Below are 22215 nucleotides of genomic sequence, written 5' to 3'. Positions count from 1 at the left end.
CTGAGTTTTCCTTGCAACAACTTTTGAAACTGTTAATTAGTTGATGGTGCTTTGTCGTAAAAACAAATATTTGTGAACTAGCAGGCAACGAGTGGAATTGTAAAGTGACGTGATGTCTGGTAAGGAGTGAAAATCAATAATTCACTGATTTTGAGACTTTTTAAATCTACGGCAAGTCGGGAATCACACCTCGTATATTTAGAGGAGGAAGAATGTCAACGCGGGAGCAACAAAGCATTAAATATTCCATTTGATTCTTTTATTTTGACTTTACATGCGGTGTTAAAAACAAAATGTATGTAGTTATGTACACTTCCACAGTACAAGTTTACAAGGGGTTTTCTATACATGTTACTTCAGAGGACCATTATACAACAACAACTTTTTTTTTCCTTTTCTGGGTTAGCTTGCCAATGTACCATAAAGAGAACCAGTCTGGGTTTACCTGAACACAAATGTAGTTGGTGAATTGAAGTGTATAGGCAATACAGGATGTTGAAAATAGCAATGTAAAATTGAGCCTGGGCTCAAATTGCAATATACAGTGCAGCATTGTTTTAACTAATATAGGCTTCTCTCTCTGTTTTAATCTTTAGCCAGAATGGATGCAAAATTACTGTCTTAACTTTGATAACGTTGAAATGAATGGTTCAACCATTGGCCACAGAATCTGTGGCGTTGCATCCATTTGATTACCGTGAGTGAATTATACCACTTTTATCCTGGACACTTCTACCTTCTGTTGGATACAGTTAGTATTTCATCCATGCAGATCGATCTCTCTGGTCAATGTTGATACGAAGCATGGGTTACCTGTGCGAGTCGGTGCTTTTACACGTTTCCAAACATGACTTGCACCAGCTCAAAATTTTGCTCAACTAATCTTGCTACGTTTTAAAAAAAAATTATCCTTCACTTTTGTCAAAAACTGCAGAGTGGAATGTTTGCCAAAACTGGGGTGAAGCCAAATTCCGATCGCTTGTGTTTTCTCCCACCTCTGGCTGTAGGTCACTGTCACATTTCGGGCTGTGTTGTTTGTATTTAATTTCATATGAAACCATTTAAAAATTAAAATACAGCTGGCACACTGGAAAGCAGATTTTTCTGTTCAAGAACACTTGACAAGGTTTCAATATCAATGATAATGCTTATTGAATAAGGCACAAGATGCACAGAATCCAGGTGAATACACACACACACTATTTACAGAACAGTGTCATTACCTGCATGACTCTTCAGGGTGCCCTAATCATCACATTTAAATGCTCCTTAACAAAGTGATTGCACTCTCCTTTATCTTGTACAGTGCCCATCTCTGTGGCAGGGCAGCTCCTTGTCTACAGTTATGTTGACCATACAAATTTACAATTATTGGTGTAAGTGTTGAATGTAATAGATGTTACATTTGGTTAAGCTATGGGGGACACCATTCTAAAAGAAAAGGGGCTGTAGACAGGCAGCTGCGCTCAACACAGTGATATGGTCCAAGTAAATCTGCAAGTAGGACTTGAAGTTTCGGGTCCACTTCAGAGTTCAGTCGTGCTCAGTATTATCAGGCAACGCAGCGTCAACAGCTGCAACAAGAACCATTAAGTGCATCCTAGTCTGTGTGGCTTACACAGCATTCGTCGGTGACGTTCGGAGCGAATGCCACACAAAAGTATCTGTCTTTGCTACAATTGGGCTACGGCGGCATTCTGTCAAACCAAAGCACAGTTGATGAAATCAAAGAAGTCTTATGAAAAGTCATGAAATGTCTGTGCAAGCGACAAGACAAATGTGGGTTCTGTCTTTAAAAGTGTTCACATTTAATGGGAAGACGATGCCCAACAGCAGTGAAAATGGAACCATTGTTCAAGTACTTCCTTATACGTTTGATGCTTCAACTAATTTCACAGGATAAATTCCAAGTTGCACTTCTCCGGGACTCCACATCTTAACAGTAATACCTTCTGTATTACTCAGCATCTCTGCGCAGCAGGAGAACGCTCCTGCCTTCAGTCTTAATTAAAGATGCCATTTGAGGAAATGTAGCTACTTTTGGCCACTTGTTTTGTGTATCTATCAGAGCATTGTCACTGGTAGCTTTAAGCAATTTTGATCTTCAAGTCCCCCCACATCACATTAACTGAGAAACGGGTAGTCTTAGTAACTGTACTTGTGTAGTGGTTTGACTGGAGTTGTGGGTTGGCCGAATGATGGTTTCGGCGGCACGTCTGGTTTAATGGATGGTGTTCTCTTTATTCCTGACCGAGGCAGTGTACCGTTGCTTGTGTAACTGCTCTGGCGGGACAAAGAGCCAGGTTGCGGTTGAATGACAAGGGGAGTACCGTGTACAGAATCTAATCGCATGGGAGGTGCGGGAGGGAAGTACCCTCCCCTATTAAAACTGGGATGTCGTGACAACACAGCTCCATTTAACGAACTGATAACATTTTTGGGGAGTACGGATATTGAATGCCTCTGTGAAGAATTTCTCGGGTAGCCTCGCTCTCTCTCTAAACTTGACAATTGGATATTTGAAGTTGTTGGAACATCCACTCGCTTTGTGGGGCTGTGTCTTGGTAGAGTGGATGATGGAGAATATAGGGAGGCCTCTCTGTTTGGAACCTTGGGCGGCATTTCAACTATTTTGGTCATTGGGTCCAGCATGAGATTTTGACGGGTCATCGGGACATCTCCCAAGATAGCTTTAGGATTGCTGCCACTTTCGTTAAGATGTTTCAGAAGGTCGTTCAGTGTGTTCCTTGCCTCAATCGCTCTCCGCTGTTCTTTCTTACTCGAATGACCGGTGATTGACATTTCTATGTTCTGTACTTTCCTCTCAGCTTTGTGTGCGTTGGAATTTGAGAAAGACATGTTATAGGCATGGGTGGCATTGGGAAGGACCACGGCACTGGGTATTTGGCCGCTATGGTTTATAGGCGAATGAGGAGGAGGGCTGGATGGGATAATCTGAGGGCTTTTTAACGGTGATTCCTTCCTCGCGGAATTGATATTGTTCTGGGCTTTCTCCCACTGGTTCTTAATTGGTTGGATACTTTTCTGCTGAAGCACTGGTGTAGATTCGGGAGTTGGCAGTGCCGCCAGTTCTGGAGGTTGTCCATGACTGTCTACGATCATGGACTTGGCATCACTGCTGGGCGGTAGCTCCTTGCCGTTGGACAGTAAGTTGGTGTAAAGCTTAGGCGTGTCAATATTTTGCGGATATTCCTTGACAGGGCTGTCGAACAGTCCATTAAACTTGGTGAAGCTCCCACTCGAGTCGGTGCAGGACTGGGCGGATTCTGCGTCCTTGTTCATTTTCCGGGCTTTGCGCAAGTAGGTGTCTCGGTGACAGTACACAGCGATGCCAGAAATGAAGGCTCCCAGAACGAAAGCAGCGAGGACACAGGTGATCAGGACGTTCATGTGAACCATCTGGTTTGAGTCGCCCGACTGCACCTCCCATCGTACTCCTGCAACAGAGGGAAGGTGGTTAAAGAAAATGAGTGTTGCTGATTCCTTGCAAACAGTACATTGGAAATTGAGCGTACAACAATAAAACAAAAATGCCCTAAAGCACTGCAGGACAGAAACCGATTGCTATTTTATGTTTTGTCAGAAGTCAGATTTGGTGGCCTTTGTTTTCAGTGATTCTTAATCTGATTTCCGATCATCAAGATATTGACTTTTCTCAGGCACTGCTGGGGCCAGAATTCTATAAATGATTTATTAGACACGGATGAGGCCACAATCTGGATGTGTGAAGGAAGTTCATTCAAAATAATCATTTTTTGCCTCAGTAATATAAAGGAATGAATCCAAAATTCAATGCTGATTTTTTTTTTCTCTCTCTGCTGTTGGAAGATATTTTTCCAATGATCTAGTTTCCAAATTGATAGCAAAGACTTAGCAATGAGTTTAACGTTTGGAACCGCATGAACTGATTGTCTTCAAATGATCCTCAAAGGTTTATTTTGTTCAATTTTAATCTCTTGTCATGTTCTCCCAAGAGCAAACCTAGAACTTGATGCTGGCAATAGTGATTGTAAACAATGATGTGAAGGGATAATAGCAAAAATCTGCAGATGCTGGAATCTGAAACAGACAGGAAATATTGGAAAATTTCAGCAGGTCTGACAGCATTTGTTGAGGAGAGAATAGAGCCACTGTTTTGAGCCAGGGTGACAAAATGCTCCGACAAAGTCATCCAACCTGAAACTTTGGCTTTATTCTCTCTCCATAGACGCTGTCAGACCTGCTGAGATTTTCCAGCATTCTCTTTTGTGAGTTGAAGGGGATTTTCTCACATTTATGTTTGGACAATGAGGGCGGAGTTTTCCCATCCCATCCACCACATAGAGTCCCAACAGTACAGAAGGAAGCCATTTGGCCCATCGAGCCTGCACCAACAATACCACCCTATCCCCACATATTTACCCTGCTATTCGCCCCTCCCTACATCCAAAACTAGGGGCAATTTAGCACGGCCAATCAACCTAACCTGCACATCTTTGGACTGTGGGAGAAAACTGGAGCACCTGGCGGAAACCCAGGCAGACATGGGGAGAATGTTCGAACTCCACATGGACAGTAATCCAAGTTGGGAATCGAACTCAGGTTTCTGGAGCTGTGAGGCAGCAGCGCTAACCACTGTGTGGGACAGAACCATGCAAAGATCCGTTGGGTGGGTTTTGCTGGTCTTGGGGTGTGTGTGGCCGGAATATCCTGTCCTCGGTATTCTGGGGCCTGTGATTTGAGGATGGAGGCTCTTCAAGATTTTCCCATCAGCTTTCCCCACCTGGCTTCTAAAACACTGCTTGTGGTAGTAGCCATGCCTGCAGTCCTGCATTAGTTGGAACTCTGTGCTGAGGCACATTTCCATTCTTTATTCCTGCCAGTGCACTGTGGATCAAAAAGAAGAGGTGGAAGGAGGGGATGGCTGTGTGTGGTGAACCCAGAAGGATAGGTCTTTTTCACCACTTCAGCTGCCTCAACCTCTCCTGTGAAGGTGCTTTGCTGAAGGGTTAGAAATTGATTCTAGTCCCGCTTGGTCTGATAGTTGGTGACTCTGCTGCAACATCTACTCCTGCATGACTCCCACTACTGAGTGGGAAATACTGCGGAGAGTTTACCGCCATGGGAAAGTGAGACCTTTGACAGAGATCCAACTCAACTTCTATCTGATGGCAATGCCTACTCTGAGGAAAACTGATTTATTTAAATTAACACCGCCATTTAACTAACACTCAGAAGCCTACCATATGCCTTGTTCTGCATTTGTCCATAGTAATATCTCATTTCATTGGCTAGCATTCATTTTGGTATTCTGTTAATTCACAGAATCCCAACAGTGCGGGAAGAGCACAGTTGGATCATTGGGTCTGCAACATTTCTGTCCATCTTGGGGCTCGATGAACAGCAGAAGCATCTTGTAATTGCACTTCTGCCTCATGATGCCAGAGATTTGATTCCTGGCTTCGGTGACTGTGCAGAGTCTGTGTTCTCCCCACATCTGTGGGTTTCCTCTGAGTGCTCCGGTTTCCTCCCACAGTCTGAAAGACGTGCTGGTTAGGAGCATTGGCCAAGATAAATTCTCCCTACCAGAAACTATTGTAAAAATCCATCTACTTTACTAATCCCCTTTAACAAAGGGAATCTGCTGTTCTCTCCTGGTCATTATTGGCCATGCTAAATTTTCCCTCACTACATTCAGCGAGGCACCAAACTGTGATAACTAGGGGATTTTTGCAGTAACGTCATTACAGTGTGAATGTAAGCCTACTTGTGATGCTAATAAATAAAATTTTAAGAAGGAGACAGTTACAGTGCTGAAACATTACTGGTGCTCAGAGTTGTGTTTTATCAAGCTGAAGGTTTTAATGATTGGCATTTCTGTGGAACCCTAGAGTTTAGACTGTAGCTGAATAATTGGAACTGGGTGGTTTTTTTTTAGGCCATTCTTCTCTAACATTTTGGAACAGGTTAGCTGTTATGACTCAACCGTACACTGCAAGTGACTGTAGCTTTTCACTTTGAAACTGCAACACTTTACAACAATGCAGCCAAGTAAGAATCGTGTTTCTTTGCCATGGTACACAGTAATCAAATTAGGGTTGATGAAGTGATAAAATTTAAGTCTTATTTTCTAGGTCAGTGATGATTGAGAACCTTGTGTTACGTCCAAATGTGGATTGACATGGTTCACGCTCTTACAACACTTTTTTCGTAAAGTAAGTTGTAGCTACAACAAAAGACACCCTCTGTCTACATCAAAAATCACACCATAAGCTTGGTCTTTTGAGAAAGAGATCCAGAGTTGTTGACTTGTACAGATTTGTTTCTCATCTTTCTTTTCTTCACCATGAAGTGTGTTATTTTTGTACTCTCATGCTGTGATGTTCATTGTAACGCTGGATTTCCTCGGTTCCTGCCTTCATTATTTAAAACATGCTGTGCTTTGAGTGCTCGAGACACTAATCCTCAGTCACTTAAATGTCCTGAATTAAAAGCTTTAGCACGTGGATTACACATCAAACATGGCAAACTTTAAAATCAGATAGCAATTAAGATATAGATTGGAAGTTGATGTTTAATTTCAATCAAAAAGGGAAGGATCAGAATTCTACAGAGCCACAAACTGTTACATATTGAATTTGAAGATTGTGCATGGTCTTTCAAAACTTATCTTGTTTACAGAGTTTTAGCCAATGATCCTCCAACAGCACCAGCCTACCTATCAGCTGAGAATTTTCGCAAACAAATGAAGACATAACAGAGGAATAAAACCCCTCTGATTAAAAAGGAAAATTGTTCCTTTTTAACAGGACAGAAGGGATGTTTTGTTAGCCATAAAAAAAATTGAAAAATTAATCTGCCTCATTTGAGGGGCTCCTGTAGGAGTGAACCCATAACCAACTTCTACTAAGCAATATATCCAATCTCTCGCCTCAGAAGATTCATCAGTCACTATGTCAAACTGTCATTAGGATGATTGATATCCTCTTTGTTCCCAGAATGCCGGTATGGCGTGATGCAGCACAGTGGTCTTTTCAGAGAGTGATGCAATTAGACAATCTCTCCTCTCACTGCTCCTTGAGCCCAGTCCTTCACCCTGAAAGAGCTACTCTTCAATTCCCCCTCCCCAGGAATTTAGAATGATGCTTGTGCGACAGGGTTTCTGACACACGAGCTCCATGCTATCCCAGCAACGTGAGCCCTGTGGCTGAGAGGAACAGACAGGGAGGAGCATACCAGATGAAAATTTCATTCTGACGCTAAGATTCTGGAATAGCCAACTTTGAGGGGGACAGATTTAACAGATTTTCATGGGCTTTGTATTTTAAAAACAAATCAGACAACACCTGTTAAATTAGGAATAGTGACATTTTTTCCAACGTCAGCAAAGACTCACGAATGTCTAATTGATCCTGAGTAAACAAGCAATGGCTTTTTCAGTGGAGCAACAGGGTGCTCTGCATGCCACAGAGCCATTATAATACACTACTTGGCCAGTTACCAAGTAGTGCATTTTAATAAGGGTCAACTGTAATTAATATTCGTGGCTTGGCTCAATTACTTCGTTGATAGAAACCGGAAGTCAGAGAGCTCATTGTGTTCCTAGAATACATTCCTTCTCTTTGTGAAGAAAGCTCTGCAACAGATTACAATGATAAGCAAACTCCTCGAGCACCATGACATGAAACACAAACGTGGCAAAGAAGCACAGCTAGCTTTATGTTGTTGGTTTGTTTTTAAAAAAGAGCATCAAGTCTGAAATAACTGCCACAATAATCCTGCAACTGTAACTAGGCTTTTATTTAACTTCTTATAGGAACAAACGTAAATAAAACCCAAGTCAAGATGTTATTACTATCACTATATTGGAGTTACAAATGTACTTTGGGGAGAAGATTTAATCTGAACAACAGGATTGCAAATGCTTCACATGAGCAAGTTCTGTCACACTAGTCCTGCCAAACTGTGACGGTTATACACTATTTGTCCCTGCCCTGTTTTTCAATCCTTCTCCTTTTCTACTTCCCTTGTTTAAAAATGTCGCCTGAACTTGCTGCCACTCTCTGATTCTTCCATCTGAATTCAGGGAAACATCTGGTTGTGTTCTTTTAATTCCAGCAGGCTACCCTGTGCCAACAGTTATGTTTGCGTGCAAGATGGAAAGATTATTTCAGTTGAAATAGAGAAAAGAAATATTAGCATTGGCAGTTTTTGAAAGCGTCTTGCGTTGGTCACAGTCCAAATAAGTAAAATAAAACATTTTCGGTGACATCCAAGTAAAATACACAAATATAGAAAATATCAAGTTAAATCAAGTGCAATATTGTATAAAACATGCAAACAAGAGCAAAAAAAATCATTTCCTGCTCATAGCTAACTAACTAAAGAGTGAAATCTATGCTAAATGCTGCTTAACTAACAACATTTAAATACAATTTACAATCACAAATTTTTAGCAATTACCACAGTCATGAAAATCAATGGTTCCTGAACAAAGCGATTCCCATTAGTCTCTCTCTCGTATAAACTATTCCTCACTTAGTTTCACTTTTTCTTTCAAAGCAGTTACTCGGACAGAAAGAGAAATGGTTAGAATGACTGTCAGGGCAAGATAAAATGTTAGCTCAGCATATTAATGTGAAACAGACATGTCGATACCCACTGCAGGCACTCTGCGACCCCCACAGAAGAACAAGCTGCTGGCTAACATGGGTTAGATTCTCAATTCTACACGCATGCAGTTTTTGCAGTCAATTCACAGGTTCGTGAAGATGAAGGAGCTATTCAGAGATTTTTGTTTTGTTAAATACAAAAATCAGGCAAGGCCTTTTGAGCATTTTATCTTTTCGCAGGTGATAAAATGCTCAAGGGTTACAACTGTTAATGGCAGTGGTCGACAGAGGGAAATGACAAGAGGAAAGAAACAGCACTGACCAACAGATAACAAAAGCTACAAAAGGAAGGAAGCGATGAGCTGAAACAATAGTGTCACGGACCAACTTAAATAATGGATTGCTTACATAACACGCACTAACACATTTATCAGAAATGTGCAAGTCCCAACTGAGGTAAAAGTGATTAACAAGAGAGAAAAAAAAATCACTGCCAATAAATCTGATAGGAAACCTGTTTTAGCTGCTTTTTTTTTCACCTGGGCACGATGTGAACATTTTTTTTCTTGAGGAACACCGAAACAACTGTCCTGAGGCCATTCACCTGCTGTTGTATGATTTACATTCCCCTCGAACCCACATATTAAAAAGGTTGATAGAGGTTGTGTGATTTTGAGAAGAATTCAGATAAAGTTCTTGGGGCTAAAGGGGTCAAGGGTTATGGGGGTGGGATGGAGAGATCAGGCCATTGAATTTGATCAGCTTTGATAGAGGTGAATGCTGGAGTAGACTCGAAGGGTCAAAAGGCCTACTCCTGCTTCTATTTTCTATGAATCTATCACGCAAAAATCAATTTGGAATAGAAATGCAATTGATTTTCTTAAAAACAATTTGATCTATAATTCAAGATGGGGAAAAAAAAAACAGTATCACCCATTGCAATTGTGCCACATTTTTTGATTGAACTTCCTGACAAATCAACTAACAATAATTTGGATCTCAACAGAAAACGCACAGAACAAAACCAGTCTGGCAAAGAGCATTCTGAGCTCTGAAATTTAATAGCATTATTGGCTTCTATTTAATATCAGGCAGGTAGGCTTTGTCATTTGATATTCGAAATAGAAGCTGCATTCTATACAATGTGGGCCTACATTATAAAGATTTGTGATATTTCCACATACTTTCCACTTAATTTGAGGTCAGTGCTGCTTTAAGTGAGCTACAGGGATTTGTGTGACCAAAAGTTTTTTATATTCATTCATGGGACATGGGTATTGTTGGCTGGCCTGCATTTATTACCCATCCCTAGGTGGGTAGCATGGTGGCACAATGGGTGGCACAGTGGTTAGCACTGCTGCCTCTCAGCACCAGGGACTTGGATTCGATTCCCAGCTTGGGTCACTGTGTGTGTGGAATTTGCACATTCTCCCTGTGTCTGCGTGGGTTTCCTCCCAAAGTCTGAAGGACGTGCTGGTTATATGCATTGACCCAAACAGCCGCAAGAGTGTGGCGACTTGGGGAATTTCACAGCAACTTCATTGCAGTGTTAATGTAAGTCTTACTCGTAACTAATGAATAAACTTTATTTTAGTTACCTGAGAGCAATTGAGAGTGAACCACATTGCTGTGGCTCGGGAGTCACACGTAGGCCAGATCAGGTAAGGACGTCAGATTTCCTTCCCTAAAGGCGATTAGTGAACCAGATGGGTTTTTCCGACAATGGTTTTCATGGTCATTAGTAGATTCTTAATTCCAGATTTTTTTTTTAAATTGAATTCAAATTCCACCATCTGCTGTGGTGGGATTTGAACCTGGATCCCCAGACCATTAGCTGAGTTTCTGGATTAATAATCTAGCGATAATACCAGTGGACCACTGCCTCCCTTAAGTATGCATAATTTATGTATAGTATATATATATATTTAAATCAGCAGCACTTGTTTTAAACCAGGTTTCCATTCAGTAAAATAAAGGTTCCCTTCAAAGGCCTTACCATTGGGGACAGCAGATAATGGTTCAAAATAATCATAAGTATCCACATCATCTTGCACTGCAACCTTTGGTGAACCAATCAGCTTTGGAGATACTACTGGGCCACTTGCACCCGTGGAAGCAGAGACTGCCGATAAATCCATGTCTGTGATAAATTTAAATTATTGTCACAATTAATGGGGGAAAAACTTGAACATATTTGCTCTGCATTGATACCGAACTGCACTGATTATCGGTGCAAAATGTCCTGAACCATCTTAAACGTGCAAATGACAAAATGATATTTGTTTGTACGTTCTGGACAATCCAAACATCAGTCCCTGACCGGTGAGGAACTGTCAGAACTCTTAACACCAATCCCAGGATATTTTGGTTTTATCCTCTTATTTGAGCAACTCATGAGCACAGCATCCCCTCTCAGCAGTGAGTGAGGAGATACTGGGGCTTTGAGGCAATTAGCCAAGTGGATGAGCCTGAAATTGGGTGGGAAGCCGTGCAGGCCACACTGGAATACCTCCTGCCATGAATGCTTCTATCGAATCATTTGGCAAGGAGGCAGCTATTCAGCCCATCAGGCCTGTGTCAGTTCTCTAGATGAACCACAACATTAATTCATATGATTTACTGCATGGTCACATCCACTAATGAATAAAGGCTTCCTTAGACCCTGGATTTTCGCAACAACGGAGGGTCCCTCCACGCTGACACAGTCCAGATCCAGAGGTCCCCTCCCTGAACGCAGTCAGGAACTGGCTGGGGTCGGGGTTCACACATACACATTTAAATCAGCAGCTTTTGATGACTCATAGAAACTAGAAGCAGGCATAGGCCATTCGGCCCTTCGAGCTTGCTCCATCATTTATTTTGATCATGGTTAATCATTGAATTTAATATCCTGATCCCATATCCCTTTAGCCCAAAGGGCTACACCTAATTTCTTCTTGAAAATCGCACAACATTTTGGCCTCAACTACTGCTGTGGGAGTGAATTCCACACATTCACCACTCTCAGGGTGAAGAAATTTTTCCTCACCTCAGTTCCAAAAGGTTTATCCCTTATCCACAACTATGACGCCTAATTCTGGACTCTCCCATCATCGGGAACATTTTTTCTGAATCTAGCTTGTCTGATCCTGTTAGAATTTTTTAAGTTTCTATGAGATCCCCCCCCTCACTCTTCTAAACTCCAGTGAATATAATCCTAGCCGACTTAGTTTCTCCTCATACGGCAGACCTGCCATCTCAGGTGTGGCAGGTTATGTGAAACATCATGTGGTAAGAACTTTGTGGAGTCTGTTGAAATTAGGGTGTCCTTTTGGAGAGATAAGCTACCCGTTTAGATATGGTCCCAGGACACCTGAGGGTGGTGGAAGTCGGGTGCTTCGAGGGAACTAATGTGCCCTTTAAAAAATGTTAAAATTAGGCATTATATATGTAAACAGTGCATCTATTCATTGAAGTGTCAAGCAGGCAAGGCGATTAAAATGTTTGTTCTTTAAATCTTTGAAAAATGCCTAGAATGTTTTAAAAAAATCACTGCTTGCTACTTCACTCCACATAACTGATTTCACAACTTTCCTTTTCATAGTTTGGTTGAAAGATCCATGTAGTTATAGACTTTTTGAATCATGACTATGAATTTCAATGGAAAGTTTTATAAGGATGTAGTTGAAGGATTGTAAATGTTGTGAACAGGTTTTTACGAAGTAAAAATATGAAGTCTGCAACAGAAACTTAGAACTTGTTTAATCTCAGCATGGATCCTGAGGTTTGCCCATGGTGGATATTGTTAGCATGGTAGGTAAAAGGGCAAAGGGTGATGGACGGGGGCACATGGGTTGACAGTAAGTTGGCAGGGTGGAGCAAGAAAGGCTCATAGGAACTGTTAAACCGGTTTGGAGGATATGAAGGGCAGTGTGTGGGGTGGGGGAGGGCATGGTGCAAGGATTCAAGAGCTGTTTGATGCTACTTTAAAAATCTTGACAATGCCAGTTTACAGAGTTAGGGCTTCCCAACTTACCTCCAACTCCCAAAGAAATCCCAGCCATAAAGAAAATCCCAACTGTCCCAGTCGTGTATCCCGACTGGACACAGCCCCTAATTTATTTGGCACAAAAACGACCAGGATGTTATTCTGTTGATTAAGTTGATTGTTATCCTGAAACAGGACAGTTTCACCGAGTCCAAACATCCCCTTTGCAAACCGTTTGCCACTGTTGTTAATGCCTGGGAGAGAGAAAATTCCAGTTTTGCAGTGTGTATCATGTAGTTTTTCCTTTCTGCTTCTAAAATATCTCCCTTACCCATCGGGAATATCATGACTTGGTTTGGGCAATGTTCAAAATATGCAGAAATGCCAAAATACTATTTTTCAAACAATAATTCTTATTTTTTTCTACAGATAGATGGACTGAGAGTAATTGCTTAGAGTCTGGACCATCTTTAATAGCCAAGCAGAAATTGGGCTTCATCTGCAGTGGCTACTGTGCTGACACTCACGAGGTGGATACCCAGAAAAGTGCTGGTGTCTGAATTCAACTGGAAACTAATTCTGGCGTGAACTACACATGGACAGATAGAATGCTCACTTCTGGAAAAGCTGAGGTGTCGGTTTATGACTCAGCTCCATCGCTACGTATCTATTGAAGATTTGTATCTGCTGGCATCTCAGCTGTCTAGCTGAAAAAAAATGATTCCTGAATAGAATACCTGGCATGGAGAGGGGAAGAGAGGACGGACTGATGACCTCTGCCATGGTGCTGCATTGTACGGAATGTGCAATGCTACATAAGGAATTAAATCAGGATTAGTGCATTATGGTACTCATTCCAGATAACAGAAGGTTGAGCATCCTTCAAGATGTCATTTTGTGAATCAGCAGTATTTGCTGAATGGCAAAGGATTAGCTGCAGAATTTCATCATGAACTCAGTATTTAATCTGGGAACTCAGCAATAGTGTTAGCAACACTGGGATTCTAGTTAATTCAGGTGCCCAGGGGTTCGAGGTTGGGTGTGGGCCTGCTTTGCGAATAGTGTCTCCAGATGGAGTGTCAGTCTTCCGATTCCTGTGGAACGCATTATTTTCACACTGAGGAAAGGCCTAATTAACAGATTACCTCAGGGGAGTGTGTTAAATGTGCTGGGGAGGGCAGGAAGGAGTTTTTCAAAGTGGGGAGCTGGGAAAGTGACCAGCTTGGTGCACGCAATGCAGGGAGCCATTATGAGATGTAGTGACGAATTATGTTGATGGAAAAATAAGGTGATTTAAGCAGAGCAAGTCAATTATCTTCTAATTGACCATTTGTTGACTTGCCTTCACCCTGACCCTGCTGACCCTCTGCCCGTTCCATTGTGTAAAGCAATAGCTGGCCCTGTCATAGGGGTGGCCTTTCCTTGAACCTTGCAACGTAGTAGGCATGCAGAGTCCAGCACCACTCACTGGACACCAAACTCACCTCTGACCTAATTAGTGGCTTTCCATTATAATAAAATTACGCTGTGTTGCCGAACCTGGAAATGATCCAGGTGTTGGATTCCAGACCCCAGATTCTTTTCTTAAGGAAGTCTAAAGCTTTCATACATTTAAAAAAATCCTAATTTTGCACTTTTAAGACACCCTCATTTCAGAATCCAGAATAGCTCAAATGAACTAAGGCCAAAGCCATTTACACATCTCCAGAAAACACCTTGTTTTATCCGGAGTTACACTTTCAAAACAAGTGAGGCTGGTCGTCAACAGCACCAAGTGAGATTGGGGACTCAACCCCACCATTGTCATTGAGGACACTATTCTTCCAAAAGACTTTGAACTTCTTACATGGAAGACCATTCATGGAAAACTTTAAAGGAATAATGGATGCTCATGTTTGGCACTGGAGTGAGGTGAGCTCTTCCCAGCATACCACCTAATTCCATCTTTCACTCGTGTTCTCTGCTCTTAAAACTTAATTCTATCTGTAACAGCAACACTATATTCTGTACCCTCTCCTTTCCTTCTCTTATGTACTTTTTTCACTATATCCCAATATGTAACAATAATAAATCAAATAAAACCACATCACTAATACGTAGGGCCATATAAACAGGTGCATAAGGTGGCACAGTGGTTAGCACTGCTGCCTCAGTGCCAACGATCCAGTTTCAATTCCAAGCTTGGGTCAATGTCTGTGTGGAGTCTACATGTTCTCCCTGTGTCTGCTTGGGTTTCCTCTGGGTGCTCCCACAGTCTCAAAGATGTGATGGTTAGGTGCATTGGCCATGCTAATTCTCCCGCTGTGTATCTGAGCCGATACCAAAGTGTGATAACTAGGGGATTTTCACAGTAACTTCACTGCAATGTTAATGTAAAACCTACATGTGACACTAATTGGCCCATCGAGTTTGTATCAACCACAATCCCACCTAGGCTCTACCCCCATATCCCTTCGTATTTACCCACTAATCCTCTAACCTACGCATCTCAGGACACTAAGGGGCAATTTTAGCATGGCCAATCAACCTAACCCACACATCTTTGGACTGTGGGAGGAAACTGGGGCACCCTGAGGAAACCCACACAGACACGAGGAGAATGTACAAATTCCACACAGACGGTGACCCAAGCCAGAATTCAAACCAGGGTCCTTGGAGTTGTAAAGCAGCAGTGCTAACCACTGTGCTACCGTGTCACCCAAACTTAAAGGAACAAAATACAATTTTCTACCACATTATACTGTTAAACTATTTCAACGTTTTCACAGATTTACATTGTGTTCGATTGAGAATATATGCAAAGATCTTCTAAGTAATGCTTTATGGTGTTAACATTACTGAAGCACAGATCATGGCTTCAGAGGGAAAAGAGAGAAGCAAAATTAGTAATAAACCAGCAAGGTGCCTACACATGCTTGGGAAGCAAAGCAACCTGTGCTGCTACTGAACGCAGCAAGTGTTGAATAGTTGTGTGTTAAAAGATAACCTTGGATAAGAAATCTGATTAGTCAGTGTGGCTGGGAAAACGTGCTGGGAAACGCTAATGAAAGAGGAGGAAAGAATAATTAGTTAGCTACATCATTCTCGTGGCTGACAGACGTAGAGCAATTCACACACGCAGCCATCTGCCAAGCGAGCAGATGGGGGCGGAGGGAAAAAAAAGGGGAAAGTTTGCTGAGGAAGTGGAGGAAGAGAAACGGTAAAACATAAAAAAAAATAAGGAGCAACAACAAAACTAACCAGACGTTGGATCACCAAATGTTTTGTAATCTGGTGTGGTGGCCAAGATTTCTAAAAGAATTAAAAGAAAGATCAGTGAAATTAAAAAAAAAGGTAATTCACGCAGCAACTGAAATAGTTTCATTTAAACCAGCTGTGTACTAATGCCCCAATAACAAAACTTTGGAATATTAGCTTGATATGCGTCCACTTAGAAATCGCTGAAGGTTATGAGAAGTTTTAGCTTCGCAAACGATATTAGATGATGGAAGGTTTGGCTTTTTTTTGGGTGGAGAAACTGTGCGCTTTAGCTGCTTGACATGTCAGCCAGGCGTGAAATTATGTAGCGCAACTTGGTAAATCAAGGTTCGGCCACCTTCACAGATCCTCAGATGATTGGTTTGTGCCTTCACGTTCTTAAATTCCCTCCATATTAAAACAAATTGATTCGAGAAATCTTACTTACCATGACATTCTCCAAGATGTGCCGTGTTACCAGATTCTACATCTTGTTCAAACGCAGTGCTGGTGATAAAGGGTGGAGGGGGGGAGAGAAAATAAACAGTCTTGAGACACTTGAAATACAGCCGGTGTTTTGTCTGCGAGACATAAATTGCTTTAACAGTAAGAAGCGGAGAGAAAAAATAAGCTCCAGCTGCAGCCTTGGATACAGTCTCATCAGAAATTAAAATGTCAACAAGGAAACATTACTTACTTTACACCAGCTCTCACAATTCCACAGGATTTATTATCCAACCAGGCACAGTATGGATCCCGCGACCCAATGCAAGCTCTGTGGTACAATGAGAAACAATAACTGGCATCTTTTGCTGGGACAGTTAAGGTTTTAAAATCCAGAACATTAGAAGATTCTTTAGAGGCGACTGCATGACCTGATGGTGATAGGGATAATAACTTGGAAAATCAGGGATATAGAAAGTGCAAACTTAATGAGTCACCCTGAATCCAGGAAATCCAATGCTCAATAACCCAAGAATTTTAGCAAGAAGGAATGTTGACACTCTTTTCAAACATAGACCCCGCTCTCCCCATTTCCTTCACTCCAGGCTCTCTCACTAGAAATGCTTTGTACCTCTTTCTAGATAACTTATTCTGCAAGTCCATTAACTTCTAGGGGATAAAACACTATCTGACGTTCCTATTTTTAACTTCCTATCTAATTTTTAACCTTGTGCACTCTGGCGTGTGAACCATTTGCCTGGATGAATAGTCAACATAACACAACAAATGAAAGCAGGACCATGACCAGGAAATGCTGGAAAAACTCAGCAGGTCTGACAACATCCGTGGATAGAGAACAGAGCCAACATTTTGAATCAGAGTGACCCTTTGTTAGGCCCTTCCTAGGAGCACAAGTCACTCACGCTTCCCTTGAAGCCTTGTCTGTCATTCAATAAGCTTGTGGGTGAGCATCAACTTCACTGATGCCCTCATGTCTCTCATCACACATCCTCCAACTCCCATGCAAAAATCGCTTGATCTAAGCCTTGCATATATTTAACAAGCAAGCATCCAGAACCCTCTGGGGTAGAGATGTCCAAAAGTAGCTGTCTCAATCTTTTACAGTTCAATGGGATCACCTCTCACTCTGCTAAAGTGTGATGAGTTTGGACCCATTCTACCGAATCCGTCACAGATGTTTGCATATAGTTTAACAGGAAAGTCTCCAAATATGAGCATATGGTACAAGAGGAACAGTGAAATATCTTGTTTACTCCACAAGCAAAATAACCTTAATGAGTCACTATTCAAATAGAGTGAGCATTTAATCAAGTTATTTTTCATAGCATTTCTGATTAATTTTCTTCCAAATTCCTTAACCAGGTCATTTGTAGATCTGTTTCTGTGGGTATCATAATTATGTAGGGCATGTGAAGGCTTTCCATTTCTATAATAATCCAAAACGTCTAAAGACTTTTCCAAAATGCTGCCCCCACCCCTCAACTCCTGGCTGGCAGTAGTCCTGAAAGTCCTGAGGTGGAGATAATATATTAAATCAAGATTTAAATCAGCTGGACATACTGAACTCCGCTGGGAGCTCTGCAGTCAGTGTTGATATTTTATTGTCCAATTCATGATTACATTTCTGCATTTGCACAACTTTTTAAATTTACGATTGCCTATGGCACTGCAAAAGATTATTTCGGTTCCCTACAGCAGCATGTGGAATGATTACTGAAAAGTGCTGCAAATTTGTGACGAGTATGAAGAGAAGGCAACAGTTCTTCTTCCTAATATTCTCTCTTAAAACGTTGCATTCTTCCTTTTTGGTATCGCTCATGGTTGCACCACTGTTGTTTAGAGTCACAGAGATTTACAGCATGGAAACAGGCCCTTCAGCCCAACTTGTCCATGCTGCCCAGTTTTTACCACTAAGCCAGTCCCACTTGCCTGCACTTGGCCCGTATCCCTCTATACCCATCTTCCCCATCTGACTATCAAAATGTTTTTTAAAAGGCAAAATTGTACCCACCTCTACTACTACCTCTGGCAGCTTGTTCCAGGCACAAAGCAATTACAAAAAGAGTATAGTACAGGATAGAGGAAAGTGTGAAAAGCACTTGGAGACATTGCTTTGTTTAAAAACTTGAAAAAAATGCTGTGACTCGCATAGTCACCAGCATAGTTTAAATTCCTGGGTCACTGCTGTTGATTCTTTCCTGGTGTTTTCCCCATTTCTGCCATGTTAATATTCATAACAATCTTTTCTGAAGTCTGAGATTCGAACTGCAGATTTGGGCTGAGGGGTGGAAAATAAGATGATGGGTTTGAGTTGGTTGGACGAGGCACTGAAATCAGATTTCTTACCCCTCCATTTCTGCCTTTATCTCAGGCAGGAAGGCGAGTGAGCAGCCAATCCACTCTAACGGGCAGGTTCACACTTTAAAATATGATAATGTGTTTTCCGGCCTCAATATTGTTGAGTCTTTCAGCTGAACGAAGAACAAAGAACAGTACGGCTCAGGAATAGGCCCTTTGGCCTTCCAAGCCTGCACTGAGGTTCCCCAGAGGCCAGGCAATTTGACAGCTACCACCAGATAGGTGGTTGGTAGGTGAATGCCTCCTGGATCCAGTGTGTTTGCCTGAGAAACCCCTTGTGCTGGGGACTCCATGAGTCGCCTCCTCCAAACGAAGGCTGGTGATTCCTGTCCCAGAGCTTTCCTGACCTCCATTTCCCCCTGCTGTTTCTGATGCCTCCTTCCCCTAGGCCAGTGAAGGTAAAATATAACATGGCTATGGTGCTCCTACCATTTCAACAAAGTTGGGAAGATGAGGTGTTAAATTGGCAAACCTTTGCCTTGTACAAACATTTTGGGTGTTTCTGTTCCCTATTATCTGGACCCTTCTCCACAGCGAACAATAGAAACCATAGAATCCCCACAGTGCAGAAGGCAGCCATTCGGCCCATCGAGTCTGCACTGACAACAATCCCACCCCGGCCTTATCGCCATTTGTTACCCTGTTAATGCCTCTAATCTATTACATCCCGGGACACTAAGGGTTAATTTATCATATCCAATCAACCTAACCCATATATCTTTGGACAGTGTTCTTGAATAAACTCTCTCAGCCACTTTCACAACGCCTTTCCATGTAGACGCACTGTCCTGGTTTTACTATGTGGGAAATATTAATACGTACGCTAAATAACTGGTTGTATTTCATGGCGTTCTTATACAGAATCTAGTAGTAATGGCCATTCTGACCTTGCCCCCCAACTGGAGTAAAGGGAACTGTCACAAAGTTCAGAAATACTCACTTCTTACACGTGCCATAATGTTCACAGTGACTGAGAGGAACACGGATGACACAACTGGAGAAGGCCACAAACAAAGCGTGATGATCTTTGTCAATCTGTAATCCCAGCACCTTCCTGTCATCTTCATTAGCAGCGTTGCACCTGTTTGTTTTGGTTCAATCGGAAAATCTCAATCAATCGCACTTTCTTAAAGATTGATGACTTGAAGTATTTTAAATTATCAAACACAAAACAACCTGATTCACACTACAATCTGCCATTTCTTTAAAAGATCTCACTATTTCTTCAAAGACTCCGGAAGTCTTAATGATTTAAAAAAACCTTGCAAAACCTTCTGCAATTTTGTGCGCAGTTTATAAAGTCTGTTCATTTATTAGTGTCACAAGTAGGCTTACATTAACACTGCAGTGAAGTTACTGTGAAAATCCCCTAGTCACCACACTCCGGCGCCTGTTCGGGTACACTGAGGGAAAATTTAGCACGGCCTAGTTAAATGAGATGGGGACACTGACTAAACATCCAGGAGGTATTCTCATTTAGAATATTTATTTACAGCAACAATTTGGGTTCTTCTCAGTCAAGTGATTATGGATCCATTCAGGAATGATCTAATGGGAACAGCCCACTAATTGGAGTTCAGGGCATGGGATGTCAAATGTAGAGATGCCCATGCTTGGTAAAGTCAGAACAGGCATTGACTTATCATAGCTCCGGTGTCAATCATAGAATCCCTGTGTAGGAGGCCATTTGGCCCATTGTGTCTTCACTGGCAGCAATCCCACCCAGGTCCTAACCCCGTAACCCCACATATTACCCAACTGATCCCCCCGACACTAAGGGGCAATTTATTGTGGCCAATCCACCTAACCTGCACATCTTTGGACCTTGGGAGGAAGCCAGAGCATCCAGAGGAAACCCACACAGACACAGGGAGAATGTACAAACTCCACACAGGCAGTGACCCAAGGTTGGAATTGAACCCGGGTCCCTGGTGTTGTGAGGCAACAGTCTAACCACTGTGCCACCGTGGTGCAAGGGAAAATCCAAAGAGCATTGTGGGAAAGGAATAGTTGGTGAGACAGTTTTGTAACATTAGGAAATGTCTCCAACTGCTTTCCCCACTTTCCTCTATCCTATACCAAACTCTTTTTTATAACTGCTTTAATTGCTTTGTACAACCTTGTATTGTTTTTACAAAAGTTAAAGCATGAACACCTAACTTACTTTAAGGGGTTAAAAACATCCATTTCCTCCAGTAGAATGCTGTCATTGAGAGAATTGGGGCTGGTCTTTGTTAACACTTTAAGTACCATGCCAGCTTCTGAACCAATAAAGGTAACTGTGTAGTTCTGACGTGGACCTGCAGCATTATCGATGGCAATCGCTGTCAGACGGTATCTATAATTATAAAAGTAAGACATTGTTAAGGGGTTGTGTGTGAAAACGCAGCCAGGAATTTATTCTGTGCAGTTGGATGATTCAGGATGCCTTACCTGACCCTGGTCTTGGTGAACCAGGGCTCCTCTATGAGTGAAGGAACAGCAGAATCCATCAGCGGATGGGATTTGATGAAGGACAGTGTTTCGTCAGGGAAATCGATAGAGATTTTGTAAGATTCTGCTGGACCGTGTCCTGCGCAGCATCCGGGTCTTTTAACAAAAAAAAGGACAATAATTTAGCAGAACTAAAGGTAGTACAGAACTTTACAAGAGTATCTCCTGTAAAAATGACACAATGAGAAATTTTTTTAATTGTTGGGAAATTTTACAATGTAAAGAAAGACTTATGTCATGCCTTTCATGCCCACAGGCTGTCCCAAAGCACTTCACAGCCAATGGAGTGCAGTCTCTGTTGTAATTTTGGAAATGCAGCAACCAATTTATACACAGCAAATTCCTACAAACAGCCACGTGGTAATAATCAGATAATCCTGATGGAGGGATTCATATTAACCACAACAACAAGCTAATGCCCTTGCCCTGTGGGATCTTCTGTGTTAGTCGGGTGGGCAAATGGGGTTTTGGCTTAAAGTCTCCTTGGAAAATGGCACTGCCAATGGCGTAGCACAACCTCACCAAATGGATTGTGGACCATTTGATTTGTGTTTTCCTCTTGTCCATGAATGGGACTTCAACCCACAAACTTCAAATTCAAGGTGAGCCAATCTACCAAATCTTTGATCTCTTATTAAAATTGATGATGGTAATAATAACATACCTCGGCTTTGGTACCCTATCTTCTGGCACAGCAGTCCAAACAGAGTCAGGGGTCTTTTGTTCTTTAAACCTCCCTTTGAATGATTTTTCAATGTCTTCCATATTGAAGGCGCACACTGCTGATCCAGGGATACTGTACAAGAAAAACGCCATCAAAAATTTTCATTTGACCAAAGGGCTGAATTTACAGACACTCCATAAATGAGTGGGTTTGAGTCAAATCAATGTTAAAATTTTAAAAATCGGAAACCCCGATCTCCAATCTGTCCACTCCCGGGGAGTAGTAACGGAGGCAGGACAAGGGGCAAGCTTATTCTCAGTGCATGTGTTGGGAATTTGATTTGAGTGAATCTGCATCACAGGCTTTGAAGAGGGCAGCCAGGTCTCCCAGGCAGTTGGGAAACCCAAAGGTTTGAGGAA

The 22215-nt window shown here is 41.9% G+C and overlaps 1 protein-coding gene across 6 annotated transcripts in view; it reads right to left on the bottom strand.

Annotated features, from left to right (window-relative positions):
- Nucleotides 1–237: 237 nt before the first annotated feature.
- Nucleotides 238–22215, bottom strand: part of sema6d (semaphorin 6D) — a 322868-nt gene continuing 300890 nt past the window's right edge. For 3 of the 6 annotated variants that reach the window (XM_080214358.1, XM_080214357.1, XM_080214359.1), the window contains 9 exons: nucleotides 21797–21928; nucleotides 21073–21228; nucleotides 20804–20977; nucleotides 19580–19720; nucleotides 16514–16591; nucleotides 16265–16323; nucleotides 15820–15870; nucleotides 10609–10752; nucleotides 238–3458 (listed from right to left, as the gene is read on the bottom strand). In XM_080214358.1, coding sequence (XP_080070484.1) covers nucleotides 2146–3458; nucleotides 10609–10752; nucleotides 15820–15870; nucleotides 16265–16323; nucleotides 16514–16591; nucleotides 19580–19720; nucleotides 20804–20977; nucleotides 21073–21228; nucleotides 21797–21928 — 2248 coding nt within the window. In that variant the 3' untranslated portion in view covers nucleotides 238–2145. The remainder of the gene's footprint in view (nucleotides 3459–10608; nucleotides 10753–15819; nucleotides 15871–16264; nucleotides 16324–16513; nucleotides 16592–19579; nucleotides 19721–20803; nucleotides 20978–21072; nucleotides 21229–21796; nucleotides 21929–22215) is intronic. The other 3 variants (XM_080214361.1, XM_080214360.1, XM_080214362.1) reach the window with 3 other exon arrangements.

Source organism: Carcharhinus amblyrhynchos, chromosome 28, assembly GCF_965287045.1.
Source record: "Carcharhinus amblyrhynchos chromosome 28, sCarAmb.v2.hapA, whole genome shotgun sequence".
Taxonomy (NCBI): Eukaryota; Metazoa; Chordata; class Chondrichthyes; order Carcharhiniformes; family Carcharhinidae; genus Carcharhinus; species Carcharhinus amblyrhynchos.
Note: the sequence above shows the minus strand (reverse complement) of the source record. Positions and strands in the feature narration are given on the sequence as shown.